Here is an 18,711-nt window from a genome sequence, read left to right as displayed (position 1 = left end):
CAGCGTCAGTGCAGACATAACAGAATACTGACACTTCTAGTGGGTACTGAGAAAATAAACAGAAATGCTAATGTTTTAATTAATATTTATTTTTTATTTAATAGATATTAATACTGATTATTGGTATTACAGATGTATATAGGTATGGAGGAGGACATAGTAGCAAATGGGGCTATACAACACGTTGCGACCACCGGAGGTAGCGCAGGCACATTTTTATAAACGTTTTTGTGGCAGGCACCAACACTTTAATCTTTCCAAACAGAGGTAAAGATACACTCTCACTGTGACCACTGAATAAACATTTAGCTCAATAAGCGTCAAGGCAGACAAGACCATCAAAATAAAACTCTCAAAGCTGTTAGAGACGAGCTTTAACTTTTAGATTTATGGCTAGTTCATAAACGCCAGCTGCTGTGGTTCTGTTTTGTGACTGTATTTTTGCATTTATTTATTTATTTATTTTTGTGACATGCTTGTTCTTGTATAGAAATTATTTTAATCTAAGACAATTTTCTCCTTTGGTTAAAAAAAACATCGTTGACCTTGACCTCAGTGACTCTTTACACATTATCTTGTGTTAAACCTAAAACTGGTTAAACCAATGATAATAACGTTTCTTGAAAGAACAGCAAGGGGTTTTGGTTAATGAATATTCAACATTTCATAAAATGTACAGTACCATAATGCTGGTGTTAGCTCAACGGTCATTAATATGAAACATCCAGAGGCCCCAGCTTCACAGCCTGTGTGATCTTTGCCACTGAAATAATACTGTCTGAGACACCTGGCAATGTTAGCAATATGGGTCTAACATGACATGAAACTGAGGCATCCAGCAATATTTTAAAACACTACACATAAATACTGTATGCAGGCACCATTAAAACAATCTATGATGTAAGGGATAGTTTTGTGGTGTGCACATGGGGTATAAAAGAGGAGTGTTGGAAATGTTACAGCACTATTCTTACATAGACCACAGACAGATAGGTTATTAAAGTCACCATTAAATAATGCACTTATTTTTAAATGATTACACAGAGTTATTGCTAATTGGTGAGAAGGTGAGTGGGGTTTTAACAGATTACCGATGCATGTGTGAGTGTGTGTAGTTGGTATGGTGTGTGCATGTGTGTACAGTAGATAGTTAGTACAGTGGAAATTCCTTCCAAACTTATCACTGGCACTTAACTGTAATCAGTAGATTAATGAAGAACCAGAATAGTTCTGACAGTACAAAATGTGATAGTGGCCTAGAAATAGACCGAGTGAGGCTGCGTGGTCCTCGACTCTCTGTGCCTGTACACACTGTCATTTATAGGCTGGACAGACTGAACAACTTATTTACATGCTCTTTGTAGGCACCATTGACCTTGACCAAACCCTGTGCTGAACCTTCAACTCAGCTGTGTTCTTTACTGAATCCCCCCAGGCCCATTTTAAGATAACTTACCTACAGGTAGGACAGACTGGTGGGTGGTCTGGGGTCATTGGGTCAACTCAGCTCGACACAGTGGCAACACTGACAAGCTGCTGTCACATCACTGTGATTAGATGTCTTCACTAGACAAACTATGACTCAGCCAATAACTGACTTCTTCAGCAGGATGTTTGATATCCCTTCATTAACCAGACCTGTGGTTCTGACAGTGGCTGATGGACATTGAAGGCTTCTGAATGTTGCATGTCAGCTGTCCTGGTTTATTCGTGCATATGGGGTGTCAAATATGACAACAGACACTGTGTACTTGCTGCACTGTTCTTACTGTGTTTAATTAACAAATACTGGCTGTGTAAGAAATGTCACTACTACCTTCTGTTCCCCAGGAGTACCTTAACACTCTCTCCTCCTGCCAGTATTCTGGCTGTGAAACCTGAGCCAAGGGCCAAATATAGCCCCACACAGTGAGCAGTTAGGGACCGGGACAGATGGGACAGCAGGCCACTGCAGAGGCATAGCACAATTGGACCCTGAACCTGAGAGATCCTGCTGACTGTCAGACCAATAAGGCTGCTCTTCTGGGAAGAGAAGCTTCATTTTGGCTCATTCTTACTTAATAAACAAGACAAACCTGGACCCACAAAACAAGGAGAGAGTGTTTGGACAGATAGCCCACTTTAAGGTAAGTTTTGTTCTCTGTCAGCTGCGCTTTATAGTTTTGTTTTTAATTGTTTTTCAAGAGTGTGACCTAGATCATTTAATGTAACAGTACAGCTATTTTAAACATAGTTCTTATATATATCAGTCACACATATATATCAACTGGTACATATTATATACACTAGCTTCTCTGTCATGTGTTTCAGCACATGTTGATTCATTCTCATTTTAAAGTATTTCTGGTAAATGAAACATATTCTATGGAAATGAATATATAAGTTGCTGTAAGAATTTAATTTAACATGTTAAAGTTGATCAAATCGAGGAGAGAACATTTTGTCAATCAGTCTCCATGTCTCATTTTCCACATTCATATTTAATCAGCACTGTGCTGCTGTTCTCTCCTTATATTGAGGGACATTGTCTTGTTTAATTCCCTTAATGCTGTAACCCAGTGACAGTGTCAGTGTTTGCTTGTGCACATCCAGTCATACCTGTGTGTGTGTGTGTGTGTGTGTTTGAAGGTAGCGACTGAGTGTGAAGGACCTCTCTCCTGTGCTCAGGGTGGGTGGGGTTGCGCTGCTGCTGTGAAACATAGCCCAGGAGATTAAAAATAACAACAGCTGGTCTTCAGGACGCCATAAAGCGCTGAGTGTCTCACTGCGTCATACATGTGTCCACACCACACAACATATTGTGAGGCTCGAGTCAAAGTGTGGAGAGATCAGAAACATGCTCCTCTTAAACTAAATGGGAGTGTGACCATTTTATATCTGAATCATGTGAGACTCCTCTGTTACATGTAAACTCACATGTATGAACTCGTCAGGTGATAAATGTGTGTGTGTGTGTGCATGTGTGAGCTGTTGTTCACCATTATTTTGGATTGTGGTTCAAGATCCTCTTGGTTCATGGGAAGCTTCTGCTTCTTTGTGCACAAAACATCACTGCCATAGAAAAAAAAACATTTATTTCATAAATCTATGATATGAACATATGGACTGTCAGACTTGAAACATGATTTTATAATTTATTAATTTTGTCCCTCCTCTACAGCAGTATTTACATGCATGCTAAAAAGGATCAACAGAAACTTAATCTTTGACTGTTGTAATCGATTAATCATTTCATCATGAGGAAGAAGCATCAAACCTGTGCAGGTTACAACTTTCCTCCACTTTATATCATTGTGAACAGAATGATTAGTGGATTTCTTTCACTGTTAGTCTGACAAAACGGGAACTTTTGACAATTTTTTTGCCATTTTATAGACAAAATTATCAGGTGATTATTCAGAAAACAACCAATCGATTAATCTGACATGAATGTGATCAGTATTTTCAGCCCTAAATGAAAAGCAGCACGAAGGGACACAGTGATGGGGTAAAATGTCCCGAGAGAAACAGATCAAGTAAGAAATGTCAGTCATGTTCAGTGTGACCTCAGTAAAGGCCTTTGCTAATACCCACCAACAGTGTCCTGACAACAGTGGTCTGACTCATCCTGCCAGCTCTGGCAGCCAGTTTGAGAATGATCCAGTCCTGTGAAGTCTGGATTTCAGACTTGCTTTCTCTTCTCTCTGTTTCTCATTTCCCTTTTTTACTGATGGGAGTCATATAGAATATAAATAATATAATATCCACAGTGTAAAAGTGTGTAATTTGCTGGTTAATGAGAGCTGCTGTGTGTTTCAGGATGCAGGACGGGAGTTGGAACCAGCCACTCCCCTTCTCTCTGCTGCTAAAAGACTCGGCAGCAGGCAGGACTTTGGAGGGAAATGGAGGTGTGTTTTCTGAGGCGCCCTCTGATGGAGGACTCTACCTGGACTCTGTGACAGAGCTGGGTTCTGGAGATGGGGACTTTGCAGATCTAACTGCCTTCTTAAGTGCAGAAGAGATTAATCGTAGCCTGGACCTGGCCCGGGAGGCCTTTGGTGACACATGTGAATCTGAAGATCCCTCTAATCCTACGCCTCAGGAGCAGGTTCTCCAACCAATCCCCTCCCTCCCTGTGAACACCCAGACTACTGAAAACCTCATCACAAACCCAAACCTGCACCACCAGACCAAAGCCCCCTACTCAGATGATAATGCAGCAGTTAGAGTCTCCTCCAGTCAGAGCGCTGCCCTCAGCAAACCTGTACAAGTGTCCAGTGAGGCTCCGTCCACTGCTGAGAGGGTGGTCCACCACAAACCCATCCAGCCAGTTTATAAGCAGGATAAACCCAGGCTGGTTCATGAAGGCCTGGAGCTGAATGATCGTGCACCCTCAGCCACGGAGTTCTGTAGCCGAGCCGCCACGTTCATTGAGGAGCTGTCCTCCATCTTCAAAGGGTCTGCTCACTTGGAGCAGCAGGTGGAGGAGGACTCCTCCTCTCCTGATAGTGGCTATCTGTCTCCGAGGAGCCAGAGACCGGTCCCTCAGGGCTCAGTCTCTGCCCCCTCACTGCCTCCCAGCCAGCAACAGCAGACACAGCACAGCCAGACAGACATGGGCCCTCAGCCTGGATGCCCCGTGGGAGTGGTAGGGTCTGCAAGGTACCAACACTCTGGAGCTCCAACCTCAACTGGACTGTCCCCCCCTCAATTCCTCCAGAAGCTGAAGAGTCAGGAGGTGGCAGAGGGAAGCCCCATCCGTCTGGAATGTCGAGTCAGTGGAAACCCCCTCCCCCTTGTCAGGTAGGTTTCACCTGATTAATGTGACTTTAATGTGCAGGTGAGATTCGACAGGTATCTGCACTTTGATATTACAACAGGTTTTTTGTGGAGAATAAGTTTGTCAGTCTTAATATCGTAAGCATTAAAGAGAGATTTAAAAGAGCAGAGAGATTTAAAATGTCACAATATTATGCGAAACAAATAAATTCATAAAATGTCTAAGCCATCAAAATGCATTTAGTTGTGGACCTACTTGTCACCATTATTATGTAAAACATTAATTTTTTTTATTTAATAATTTCAATTTCAATTTGTTCAGTTTATTATTCTTTAAAATGTTTTATCTATTACTGTTTGATCATTATTTTCTATCTCTTTACCCATGAGTCCTCACATTTCTCAGTTGATTCATTTATTGATTATTGCTGGTTTTTTTAGCTGACTTATTAATCAGTGATTAGGTGAGTCCTCTTTGTGTAGCACAAATCAATTCTCATATATTCCCCACTTATTAATTAATGTTCAAGATTTTTCACTAGAGTGCAACAAGTTTGTGAGAGACTGCTTCCATGACTCTGGTCTTGTGTTGAGTTTGATGGTGAACACTGTGAGCTTTCACCAAGATTAAAGGAGGCTGAATTTTCCAAAACTCTAAAGAAGGAAGGTGTTCAGATGGTTCACACAGATAGGGACCTAACAAAGAACCTCATAACCCCTCTGTTATCCCTGCAGTCCTTCATAGGCTTGACAGAGTTGACAGAGACCAACTTTGCTGGTTAGGTGAAGGTGAGCAGTGGAGATTCTAGTTGGGGCTCCACACACAAAAAAAATCGCCAAGGGGCGTTCATCACCTTTATGTAATAAATAATCCAACACCAACAAAACATGGGCAAAATCAAAACATTTTATTTTTAATTCCAAATGTTTACAAGAGTAGAAATTTCAAACTATAGATAATAAGGAACCACAAAAACCTAAATCAATAACTAAATAACTTCAATGTTGGCACATTGTAAATACCCCACATTATAAGGCTGTGCTCATCAACACAGGCTTTACTCAAAATAGTTGGCAACACTGCTTCTGAGATATCATCTCAAATTGTTCTTTGGTCGTTGAAGGAAGGATGATTGAGCCACATTTTAAGACATTGCTGTGGAGTTAAGTTCAACAGCTCTAAGGGGCCCCTTCACAGCCTGGGGCCCTAAGCAGCTGCCTGCCTGGGCCACTGTTGTATAATGTAGTTGTTGTCCTGATTCAAACTTGAGCTCTCGGCCATCTGTAATTCGTGTCTGAAGTGTTCAGCAGTCCTGGCATCTGGAGATCTTTTTGATACCAACAAGCATAGACGCTATTTCAGCTGACCATTATAAAGACGTTTGTCCCAACAGAATTGCACCAAGTTAGAGACTGAATAAGTGTGTATTCACTCAACTTGCAAAATCCTTCTCACATGGCAGACACATTTGGTTTTATTAGTCATGGTTTTGTGATGTCTGTCTCTGAGATTTCTGTTGAAGCAAACCAGAGGCTTCAAAATTCACGTCAAAAACTCCAGAAACACTTGCAGTATACAGAACTTTATTATTAGACCAACACATTCAGGCATGTGGCCTTCATCAGAGTGAACACAAAACATATTACAATAACATAATTTACATAGGGTCACTATGAGATAGAAAATATATAAAACAACCAGTCATATGCATCTGCATACACATCAGCCAGTGGGGTTTCTACAAAGACTGGTTGGGCATATTGTGATGTGGCCTAAAGCCCCTCTTTAAATGATCCTGCTGAAGGCCACAACCAGAAACGTGTCAGTCTAACAAGTGTTGCTGGAGTTTTGACCTCTGACACCCTAAAACACTGGCTGTGTTGAAGAAATGCATCCAGAGTAATGGAAATGTTGCTGCTTAATTTGTAAGTGTAATTTTTAACACTGTAAGAACAACAAACTAAACACCTTTCAATTTCGTTTCATTGGACTGAAGGTAAGGAGGTCCAGAGAGACAGATCTCAAACCCTCTACGAATAATGTTTAAAAAAAACATAACTTTGTGTAATTTGCATGAAAACAACCCTTGAAGAAAAGTGATTTTCCAGATGTAATTTGATTTGAATGAACATGATCCAAGAACACATTGACCTGGAGTGTGTGAACAGCCCTTTATATCACAGTGTCAGTGATGTTGACCAGACCCAGCGGCAGGATCCTCACTGGCCTCTCCCCTTAGAGATAAGGTGAGTGAGGTGGGCGGCGGCCAGGAGGTGAGAGTTACCCCGCGTGTTGACAGGCAGGGCACCTGGTTTTCGTGTTGGGGGGACTTCCACTCTGTGTAAGCACATTTGCCCATCGGTACCTGTGCCAGTTGTTTAATTTATGCCTGGATGAACTGTTATTCAACTTGAGAGGACGGCAGCTCCCTTGCGCCTGGCGATTTGCACCAGTTCATCAGCAAACTAAAAATACACTCCTCTCTTGTTTCTAGATGTGTCCGCTTCACAGCTCTGTCAACATGCTGCTGCGTACTATAGAGAAATACCTGAACTAATTGAAGTTTCAATCTGATTGATTGAGATCATTTCAGGGTGGTCTCAGTGTGTGTGTGTTCCTCCTCTTGGTTAAATGCTTCTGGCTGAATTTCACTTTCAGTTTTACATTATTAAACCCTAATACTCAGAATAGCTCCTTTAAATTTCTGCTTAACTTTTAAGTGAGCTGGAGGTTTGGACGTCTTGTGCATCTGTTTTAATGCATTTATTTGTTTGTTATCTTTTGAAAAGTTGTGATCTTGCATGTACAACAATGTGGGTTCAGCTAGTCCTCATTTATTATAACACACCTTCCGAAAGGGTCGAGTGGAGTCAAAGAGTTCCAGTTTCAGGGAGTTTTGAGCAGGCGATGAGTTTTTAGGTGTGTGTGTGTGTGTGTGTGTGTGTAATCAGAAGACATAATGTCAGTGGCCCAGGTCGTGTATCTCCCCAGTATGCTTTGAGGGGCCTCTTCTGCGGCTGTATAAATAGTCTTCAGGCCAACAGGAGCCAGGCACAGGAATGCAGGCAATGCAATGACAAGGCGTTTTCAGTCACTGGGCTCTACATCTCCCCACACCTTCTTGGGGAATATGAAGGTAGTGTGTGGCGCGTTTTACCACAGGGAAACAGGAGAAGCAAGAGACTGTGCCCATGCTGACGATCTATAACAGAGGAAACGAATGGAAAACTGAGAGAAGCAAAGTGGAAAAGTAAAAATTGCAGCAGAGAACTTTAACCTTTTCTCTCTGTAATTTCATAACCTATATACAGTTTACAAGTGTCCCAAAAATTTGAAAGTGGATGTAGTTGTTGTTACAGAATGAGAGGGAAGGATTTAAGATTGTTGCAGCAGTTTTTACTGTTTGATGGATTTTGTGTTTGGCTGCAGTGGCAGCTCTCACTGAGCAACACTCAGCAGTTTGTGTGTTGTTGAAGAGGGGCTGATTGTGGACACTAGATGGCAGCAAATTATTTATTATTCAAAATAAAACCGTGCACCTCCAGGAAGCAGAGTCTTGGAAATTAAATGTAAAAAATATAAGAAGTGCAGCTGAACAGATAGTTTAGTATCTGTATCTGTACTGAGATGTCATTTTAGTTGGAGGAGGAACACAATGATTTATCTGCTACAGCCTGGCTGTATGTGATGAATAGACAGTATAACTGAGTAAAAAGCCAGTAGCTGCTGAGGACCATGTCCCTCTGCTCAGCTCACCTGTGAAATTAATACTATATGAAACCTTGTCATCTTTTTCACCAGGCTTCATTCTGCATATGACAGTAACCACTTCTATTCAAATTCATATACATGTCACACATTTGTCTAAAGTTCTTACCCACAGAGCTGCTGGAGAGTTAAAGCAGAGTGTCAGCTGGAGGTGACCGACCGTTCTTCATCTCGGTGGTTGGACCCACCATCACACATATGCATGTTTTTTATGTGTTCCACAGGAAAGTTAATGGCTTCCTTTTTTCCCCCTCAGTTCTAACAACTTCCCGTTGAGAGTTTGCTGTTATTTGTATGTGTGTGTTCAAACGTGTGTGTGTGTGTGTGTGTGTGTGTGTGTGTGTGTGTGTGTGTTTTCTTTTGATTTTTGCAAAGGTTGAATTCAGTTCCCATGGGCAGTGCCTTTGATGCCAGGCCAAGCAGGTGATGCACCTCCTCACTTCCCTCTCAGACTCTACAGCCTAATGAACTGCCGCTGAGTTGATGCCAGCATTTTGCACGGCCAGTGAAAGAGACATTCCTTGCGGCTGGGTGCTGGGCGCGGCCCTCTGTGGTCAGCCACAATTTGTCTCGGCCGGAGAGTCTTATGGTCCTGAGCGCCTGGTATTCTTCAGCAGGTCCTCATGCTCCTCACACACAATGTTTCTTGCAATGCTCTGTTTATATTGATGCATCGCTGGTGTGCGCTCTATCCTTGTGAGAACCACTTTGTGCATTTTTTCAGTCTGAGGTCATTTTCACTTTCTTTACTTCTTTAAGGGGCTAGTTTGAGGTTAGGATTAGCTGCTGGCATGTAGGAACTGTTGTGTGTGTGTATGTGTGTGTGTGTGTGTGTTTTGTTGTTAAAGAGAGCATTTCTAAACAAAATTGCTGGTGTGAGGTCTGGTTGTGCAAAACTGCAGGTGCCTGATGACTGATTTCTCACCGTTTCAATGCATTGCAAAGCAGACAGACTCAGTGGCCTATTTTAGGCATTTTGTCTGATGCGCTTCCATGTCATTACCCTAGCTGCCTGCTGTGCAAACAGGGCATTTCATAATTTGACTTGGAGTTGAATGAAGAGAGATTGGCAGTTACGCTAGAGAGCAGCCACGGCTTCTTGGTTTCAACCGTTTCCCAAAACAGAAGAAGATGAGAGTCTGCCCCAACATCAGGAAAAGACGACGTCCCACTGATGATGGGATTTGTTGTCAAATATAAAGTATGGTCCTCGTTTAGATTTAAACACACAGTATGTAACTTCTGCCGCTAGGGGTCGCTCAATCAAATTAAGAACAAAAGACGGCGTTGGGTGACGTCATGAAATAGCGTGGAAGTGTGGGAGTTGTCTTCACCACCATTGTTCTCAGCTTCTCCTGGTTTGGATTCCTTCAGTGTTGTTCAGGAGATTTTTACCTGGAGCTGAATTATCCACTGAGGCCCCCTCCTCTCCTCAATAAACAGACTGGGGATTAAAACCAGTAGAAAGACAGAATAAAGCAGTTTCACTTTAAAAACGATTGATTCACTGATAATCTTCAGTGACTTAAAACTGGATAAAAGTCTATTTGAGTCTCTGGCCGACAACCAGAACGTGCACGAAGAGTGTGGGACGTCATGGACAGGCAACCAATGAAACTGAGTGTTACCATGATTAAAATCACAGATTTCTCTGGTTTGAGAATTAATGGAAACATTTGTGACGATGTAAGAACACAACTCAACATACAACACATAGACATTTTAATGCGGAAAAGTTACATATTAAACCTTTAAACGTCCTACTGTATTTGAACTAACAACGACCAACAGGATCACAGGCACCAGCAGGAACACAGACATAAAAGGACTTACACATACACATGTAATCCAAGTGTCTATTTTTTCAGATTGTCTCTGTCTTCATGCTTCCTACACTGTCCCATTTTATTTCCCTGCTACATGCAGGGATGCAAAAGTCTTCTCCCTCTGGCAGACATGGCTCAGTGCTGGAAACCAAACCACTTGATCAAATTGTGGAATAATTCACCCCTCTACAGCCAGGAGAGCCAAATCACTCTGATCTGAGGCAACAGGGTATTTTTTGAAAGCAAAAAATTCCCCGTTGTTCATGTTCAAGTTCTTTTCCACATCTTTGTTATATTTGACTAATGGAGGAGGAGTCCTTTGGGGGGGGGGGGGGGGGGGGGGGGGGGTGCACCCTGGCCTTTGCACTCTTTCCTCGTGGTTAACATACTGTGTGGGGTATCCCCTAAAATGTCATCATTGCTACCAAGCTGATTTAACTGTTTTGGTTTCTGAGCTTGGTTTAAGTACAATGTGCTGATACACTGTATGACATGTCAGTTTTGGGTGAAAAAAAAGTCTGGATGAAAAAGAATAAAAACATAAAAAAATGAGCAACCAAAATCATGAATGAAAAAAAAAATCAGTTACAGTCACAAAATCAGTTGTCCTGATTTTATTATGTGGAATAGTGATTGTGTCTCGTCTGAATGTGTAACTTATACCTCATAATCTGAGTTCTAGCGTTTTCTGATAGATGTTTCAACATTTAGACAGGTTAGTGGACAGACACACATCAAGGGCCGTGAACAGGGCAGAGAATCAAATAAGTAATCCAGGCTTATGTCTTGTTTTTTTCTATTCCAAATGCTATTTCATTTCATTTCACCAAATGTGTTTTTTGGTGAAACAAAGCATTTATATTCAACATATGTGAAGTGTAAAAATATTAAGTGTTCTGAATAACCACTTCATGTCAGTGAAACATGTTCATGTTAAAGCTCCACATAGTCTAAAGGTAGATGTCCATGTGTTTTTTGATTATAAAGCAGGTCTAGGTTCTATATTAATACGGTGAAAGTATCAAAGCCTCAGTCCACAGAGAAATGCACACAGCCTGTATTCAGAAACTGAGCCTTAAGGATACAGAAAGTGGATGTGGGCCTCTCTTCTGATTGGCTGACTGTTTTCTGAGTGATCCAATATAAATCTAGCAAATTTCAGGTAAACGCTAAGAGAATCCAGATTCTGCAAGGTTGGATGGTGGGTCCAGGTGGGTGGGGCTTGCTGAGAGCAGTGACTGCTTTGTTGTGACATCACAAAGTCCTAACAGCTGGTTTTAAGGCTCAGTTTCTGAATACAGACTGTGTGCATTTCTCTGTGGACTGAGGCTTTGATACTTTCACAGTATTAATATAGAACCTAGACCTGCTTTATAATCAAAAAAACATTGAAATCTTACTTTGTTCGACTTTGTGTAAATAGAGCTCCAGGGAGAAGCCTGAGAGAGGAGATGTAAAACTACACTGAGATGGTTTTTGGCTCTTAAAACCACAAATATATCTTCTTACGGAGATCAACACTTCAAATAAAACACAGGAGAAGTGTAAAATATGGGACCTTTAAGGAAATACAAAAAAAAATGTTTCTTATGGGTTAGGTTTGTAGCTTAGACATTAGTTCTGGTTTTGGTTTCACTTAGTTTTTTCTTTGGTTGTTGCTCTACATTCACTTCTTGCATTTTCACACACAGATAAGGGAAAGATGTGGGTTTGGCACACCAGCCTGTTGTTGCAGGAGTACTCACTATACCAGCTAAGAGTTACAGTAGCCCTTCCTCCTACATTGTGTGAAGGAGACTCGGCATGAGGTCATAGCAGGTGACCCACTGCTGACTCATGATGTAGCCTGACTGTAATGCTGACTGTTTGGCCTGTTCCAGGGAGGCCATAACTTTAAAGTCTCCCTCATGGGCTCATTTGATCTCTGCAGGAGGAGGGGGAAGGAAAGAGCACTGGTATTTTTATACCTGCTTTTTTTTTTTTTTTTTTTTTGGTAAATTTTGCAGGCATGATGTCATTTCATATTTAGGCTTCAAATAATGAGAGAGCCTGGAGTGACTGTGGGGCTGTGCTCATACTCAAAATTAATGCTATATTGGGACTATTTGACAAAAACTTAACATTCCTGACTCATGAAAACATTTAAGAAGAGGGAATGTACTGTATGGAGATTTTGCAAGTTGATGTGAGGTAGTCAGTTTGATGTATTACTTGGTTCTCACAATGCTGATAACTGACTGTGTGTGTTATACGTGTACAAAGTGTTCAAGAGTACATCTGACCTTGTTCACTGCAGGCTGTCAAAGAATTTTGTGATGGAACCATAAATAGACAAAAGCAGCTTTATTGTATCACTGTTGAATCTAGTCGACTGCAGACTATGCATATGGAGACATCAGCAGTAAAACAGTCAGATGGACACACGTCAGTGGTATTCCTCAGTGGTACGTTAATGGCAGTTGTGATGAATGGAGCTGTCTGGTCTAAGCCTCAGCGGTGGCCCCTGGCCCTCCGCTGGCCCTCTGCTGGCCTGGAGACAGAGTGTGAAGTTTCACCCGATGAAGTGAGACTTTTTTCCTGTTCCTCTTCCAGCTTTGGAGTCCAGCAGGCTCCCGACCTCCACCCCATAACACATACAGTCCCAAAATGCACACTAATCTTCTTATCCACTTTCCACCATGGCTTACAGTATGCTAGGCAGCTTCAGCCACATTTCTTAAATTGTGATGTGTGTGTTTTATTTTTCTTTCTGTTATTCTTCAGTAGGCAACACCACACAGGGTTCACATTAAAACTTAATTACCTGTCTTTATTCTCAAGGTTACAGAATATGACAGAAATGAAGTATTATCTTGTACATACCACAGTGAAGTGTGTTATATTTACACCTGCTGCTCCAGAGAATAAACCTCTAATAATGTTAGCTTTGCCAAACTGATTCTGGGCTCACTGACAGCACCACATTGAAATCTCATTTAGTGCTTAGAGGGTGAGTCTTGTTCTCTATGATAAACGATTTCTCATGGTTTTTTTTTCCTTGTTTAAAAGAATTTAACACAATTGTAATTTGGACACAGGAGAAGAAGGGATGTTTTTATTCTGCCTGTACTAGACATGATCACAAAACTAAGCAGTCAGGTGAGGAAGAGTTGAATAAGATTAAGAGTAGAGGGAAATTAGATTTGTAGAGAGTTACATAAGTGGATCTGTGACAGTTGAAGAAGTGGAATACCAGATTTAATATGAAGCATGTCTGGTGTGGACAAAGGCAGCAGTCATGCACGGCAGGAGGATGGTAATCCAAGACAAGTTCAACAGTGGGATGGGCAGAGGACGCGCCATAAATCTTCACTCTGTACTGAAGCCTCTCCTCCGCACTGCTCCGACTGTCAGCAGGCCTGTTTGACCTCATCAGTAAACATGCACACCATGAAGGGGGATCACTAGGGAGCGGCTTCTAGGGCTGCAGCCCCAAATGTTTTCTCAAAAGCCCCGGATCTATTCAAAATCAATCAATGAATAAATAAATAAATAAATAAAATGAATAAATCATTGCGCCCTGTTTAACATTTCATCAAAGACAAAATCATATAGGCTAAAATACATACAGAGCACATGCAGTTACCTGCTTTGAAAACTTTGTGTCATTCTCTCTGACTGGACAGTGCCTCGTCTGTGAGGACTGTGGAGCCATTTCGGTGCGTCATTATGCAGTACCTCTCCTGACAGTGAGGGGCAGCACTACGCCAGCGGACATCATGCGTGCTGGTCCTACCGAAAAGGAAAAGAAGAAGTAGAACGTTTGTTTTATTCAGTTCGTTAGCAACCTGGTGTGGTTAATAACAAGATGGACATAAGAACATTATTCATAAAGGGTGAACCGCAGACGGGTGTTACAGGTCTGGGTTTAGCCCCAGATCTTGTCAACTTCTAGATCTGCCCCTGATGCACACACTTACCAGGACCATTAACCTGCTCCATCAGGCCCTCCGTTGTCAGTCGCACATGAATGCTCAGACGAACCTCTTTCAGATCACAACAGCTCACGTTACTTGAGTTTCACACAAAACACAGTCTAAATAAAGTCACTAATTCAAGTGTAGTGCACTGAAAACTGGCCAGGCACACTTGAACAAGTTCAGGGGTGGGCAAGGTATTACAGCACTCAGTTCAGGTTTGTAGTTTTGAGTCATCTGGGCCTTGGGGTCTGGTCCACAGCTGGGCTGTGAACAGTGAGCACCGGGTTACATTCCTCTGTTCACCTGTTAAATGACGCTCTGCTATTCATCATGCTTGATAAGGCATGGCCATTAGATTCAGTTTACAGTAATCTGCCTTTTGATGAGATATTTTAGGCTGTTATCCTTCCTGGACGTTGGATTCCTGTGTGGCTGCCAAAGAGCTGTGTTTGAAGTTGAGCCCAATTCAATTTTGTATCTTTGAGATTATTGGAGTGGTGGAATTTAGTGTGCGCTGTTGTATGTGCTTGTGTGTTTTCGTCTGGATAGAAATAGCAGCAGACTCTCTTGGTGCCTAAAACTGTAGATTGTGTTTACACATATTGTGCGCTTGGCTGTGTGAAAATCAGAGTCTGCGCAGGGATACTTGTTTTATGAGCAGATGAGAGGTCAACTGGGACTCATAAAAACAAGCTCAAGTCTTCCTTCCCATGTACATGTGACAGGATAACAACTGTGTGAATGTTAAACTGTCTGAACTTGAAACTCAAGATATGCGTCTTTGTCCCTCTGTCTCTCCTTGTTTGTCTTTTGCATATCACTTGAATAAAATATTCCTGCTTTTCCATCCTTTCACCTCAGCGCAGAGGCTCCTGATATCAGACAGATCAGGGAAGGTCTGCAGGATTTGGTTTCATATGAGGGACAGCGGAGGAGGACGAGAGGACGGTGCTCTATCTGGCACACATGTGTCTGATCAGAGCTCAGATCTGAGTCCACAAATTCAGAGTGAGAAGGAGAGGTCGCAGAGTTCAGTCCCTGACAGCAGCCTCAGCCCGCTGCCTCTGCTGCTATTTATCTCCTCTGGAAGGAGTTTGTTGGCAGCAGTTCTACAGTCATTTCTTGTCTTTTTCAGACTTCAGCACAGCAGAATTACAGGGTGTTGCTGTTCAGTGCTGACTAATATGCGTGCAGTTTGTGAGGTGTCTTGTCAGTGTGTTGCTCTCATACATCCCTGTCTCTGAGCTGAAGTGTGAAGAGGTGAAAATATTCAAGGATACTGATGCTGAGCTGCATTATCCACTCACACACCAGGAGAGGTGGTCTGGCTCTCGTGGAAGCAGATGTTTTTTGTATGTTTGTGCGTTTGCATGTTTGTGGCAAAGTCGTGGGTGGCTGGTGGAAGGGGGATCATGCACATTTGTTTTTCTCAGTACATTTATTTGTCTGGGCCTACAGATGTCCAGTGGTATGCTGCTTCCTCTGTATAAAGACTTTCTTGAGTCAAAAATTGCACCTGGCCTGTGCAGTTAACAAGATGCCAACTACAGGACAAAGAAAAATTGTTACCATTTGAAAGCTATAGCTGTGCAGTAGGTGACTCAAAGCGCAGCCATACATGTGACCACAGATCTGCTGTGTGGTTCAGCTATTGCATTAACTCCATCTAATTGATGTTCCCAGAAAGTTGTGATACATACCTAAAACAGACACAGACTGTTTTGTGGTTTGTCTCTGGCTGTAATTACTCAGTGGCAGGAAGATCAATGATTGTGGTTATGGAAGAATTTGGGAATGTATGAAATTTGCTGCACAGGATCTGACATAAAGCACTCCCATAGGTGTGACCATGCACTGTATGTAAAAGGCTACTGAAGCTTGGATGTTCAAATTAGGAGTCTGGTTTGATTACGCAAATGACACTTTTAAATAAAAAAACAAAACAAAAACTATTTCCGCCATTGTCAAAAGACACCAGACAGTTAAAGGTCCTACATTTTAGACTTTTCCAGTGTTTTATTTGAAATGTTGATATCCATATAATGTACAATTAGGAACATTACCAATAGTTTTTGAAGGCTCAGTCTGGTTTATCCTTGCTGCCATCATCCTATAGCTCAAAAATCAATTTTCTCCTATAGTAGAGCCTTCAGTACAGTAGATTAAACTGAGGTGAAGGCAACTAATTTAGAAACTTTAAAGGTCCCATATTTTAACTTCTCCAGTGTTTTATCTGAAGTGTTGATCTCCATCAGAAGATATATTTGTGGTTTTAAGAACCAAAAACCATCTCAGTTTAGTTTTAGATCTCCCCTCTCAGGCTTCTCTCTGGAGCTCTAGTAACAACAGGTCAGTCAGCCAATCAGAAGAGAGGCTCTGAGCCTCTCTTCTGATTGGCTGACTGTTTTCTGGGCGATTGAATAAAAATATAGCAGATTTCAGGTAAACACGGGGCTTGGGGCGTGGCTGAGAGCAGTGACTGCTTTGTTGTGACATCACAAAATTCCAGAGGTCCTGATGGCTGGTTTTAAGGCTCAGTTTCTGAATACAGGCTGTGTGCATTTCTCTGTGGGCTGAGGCTTTGATACTTTCACAATATTAATATAGAACCTAGACCTGCTTTATAATAAAAGAAAACACATGGACATCTCATTTTCTACAATATGAGACCTTTAAAGTCACTTGTACCCACTATGTGTTTTACAACAAGTAAGAAAAAACACAGAAAAAACAAATGTAACCTCAGCAACAGTTCACCAATAAGATTTTTTTGGCCAGCAGTCCACTTCCTCTTACTGGAGGCTTCATGTTGCTGTTTAAATATGTGGGCCCATTTGTTTTATATGGCTGATATGTTTAATTTTGGGATCTTCTGGATGTTGCTTTTGTTGGTTTTCACACTGGATTTATTTGACAGTTTGGGGGATGTATCATCCTCACAGTATGACATCATGAGAAGACATATTTGTTTTTGTTAGTGTCCTTTGGTCTCCTTGGAGCAAAAACAGAAGTTGCGATGACAACATCCCCCCATTTTTTTTTGTGATGTCAACTGACCCTTGAGAGACCTTTCGAAATATTATGTGGAAGTGGATGTCTGATTAAATATGCATGAATGGTTGTTTGTGTCAGTGAGAAATTATTTTGCGTGTGTCAATGCTTTGATTCGTCTGTCTGCATCTGTTTGCATGTTAATAAACCCAGTGTGTCGCTCCATGGGAGACATTCCTTCATTCTTGTTGACTCATATTTTAAAGCTGCCTCCATCAGTCCTTTCTGTTTATGTTTTTTGTGATGTTCTCTTCTTTCTGGAGGAAGGTGCCGCTCAGACAAAGCAGTGGGTCTGAGATGGCCACTGTCAGTCTCTCTGTAATTAATAGGAACATCCAGAGACAGTAAAAACCTTTCCTCTTATTAGCCCATGTTTTATAGTCACTTAGGGGAAGTACAGTGCTTTTCATGTTGTTATCACTACAAATGGGAGTGAGCTCTTTCACAAACCAGAAGAATTCGAATAAAAGAACCACATGATTACAGTGTGTGCCACTGGGACAGACGTCGTTAGCAGTGTGTGCCTCTCATCCCAGATTTTTATGTCATACAATCTCCAGAGTTGGACAAAGTACACAGCTCCATTACTGGTAAGGTAAAAATGCCCCTGGTCAAATATTACTTCAATACAAGTGAAGGTTGTTCAGTTAGATCTTTACTTGAGTTAAAGTACTGGAGTACTTGCTTTTAAAAATATGGAAGTATTTAAAAGTACATTTTATTATGTCAGCGCACTGTTGTAACTCAGAAACAGCCCAGGACAGCAAATATTTGTAGGCAGTGATGAAGTCTGGTCGTGGTAAACAGAAAATATTTAAAATCTCAAACTTCAGATCAGGTCGTGGTCTCTGGTGAAGAATCTTCTGCTTCATCTTTATCTGTCGTAGCATCATTAGGACACTGACAGGTTCAGACGGAGCTTTTCAAACATGCAGTGACTGACAGTGGAGGAGCTGGCTGTGATTGGTTCTTCTTCTGTGATGAATACAGTGCATGGCCCATCACCTTTTCAAAATAAAGGAAAATAAGTTCCTCTGACTAAAAGCTCTGCTTCAAAGTAACGAGTAAACAAAATTTAGAGGAGTCAAAAGGACAGTATTTGTCTTTTAAATGTAGAGTAAAAGTCAGTTTTTAAAAAGAAGAAAATACTCAAGTCAAGTACAAAAATACACTTAAGTATAGTACTCAAGTAAATGTACTTCATTACTGTCCATCCACAGTCTCACACACAGACACAGAGAACAGACCTTCCTAGTAACAGGCACCACAAATAATCCACGTCTCAGTGGTAGGCTCTTGGGATCCTCATTGACAGCAACCAAAATATCACTGGTTTCTGTCAGTACTG

The 18,711-nt window shown here is 41.6% G+C and overlaps 1 protein-coding gene across 5 annotated transcripts in view; it reads left to right on the top strand.

Moving 5' to 3' along the window:
• Positions 1-1,845: 1,845 nt before the first annotated feature.
• palld (palladin, cytoskeletal associated protein) overlaps positions 1,846-18,711 on the top strand; it is a 59,523-nt gene continuing 42,657 nt past the window's right edge. For 3 of the 5 annotated variants that reach the window (XM_071486842.1, XM_071486845.1, XM_071486841.1), the window contains exons 1-2: positions 1,846-2,126; positions 3,799-4,782. In XM_071486842.1, coding sequence (XP_071342943.1) covers positions 3,800-4,782 — 983 coding nt within the window. In that variant the 5' untranslated portion in view covers positions 1,846-2,126; position 3,799. The remainder of the gene's footprint in view (positions 2,127-3,798; positions 4,783-18,711) is intronic. The other 2 variants (XM_071486844.1, XM_071486843.1) reach the window with 1 other exon arrangement.

The sequence above is a fragment of the Trachinotus anak genome, unplaced genomic scaffold (genome assembly GCF_046630095.1).
Source record: "Trachinotus anak isolate AG129_WGS33_773 ecotype Australia unplaced genomic scaffold, CSIRO_AGI_Tana_v1 ptg000010l, whole genome shotgun sequence".
Lineage (NCBI taxonomy): Eukaryota > Metazoa > Chordata > Actinopteri > Carangiformes > Carangidae > Trachinotus > Trachinotus anak.
Note: the sequence above shows the minus strand (reverse complement) of the source record. Positions and strands in the feature narration are given on the sequence as shown.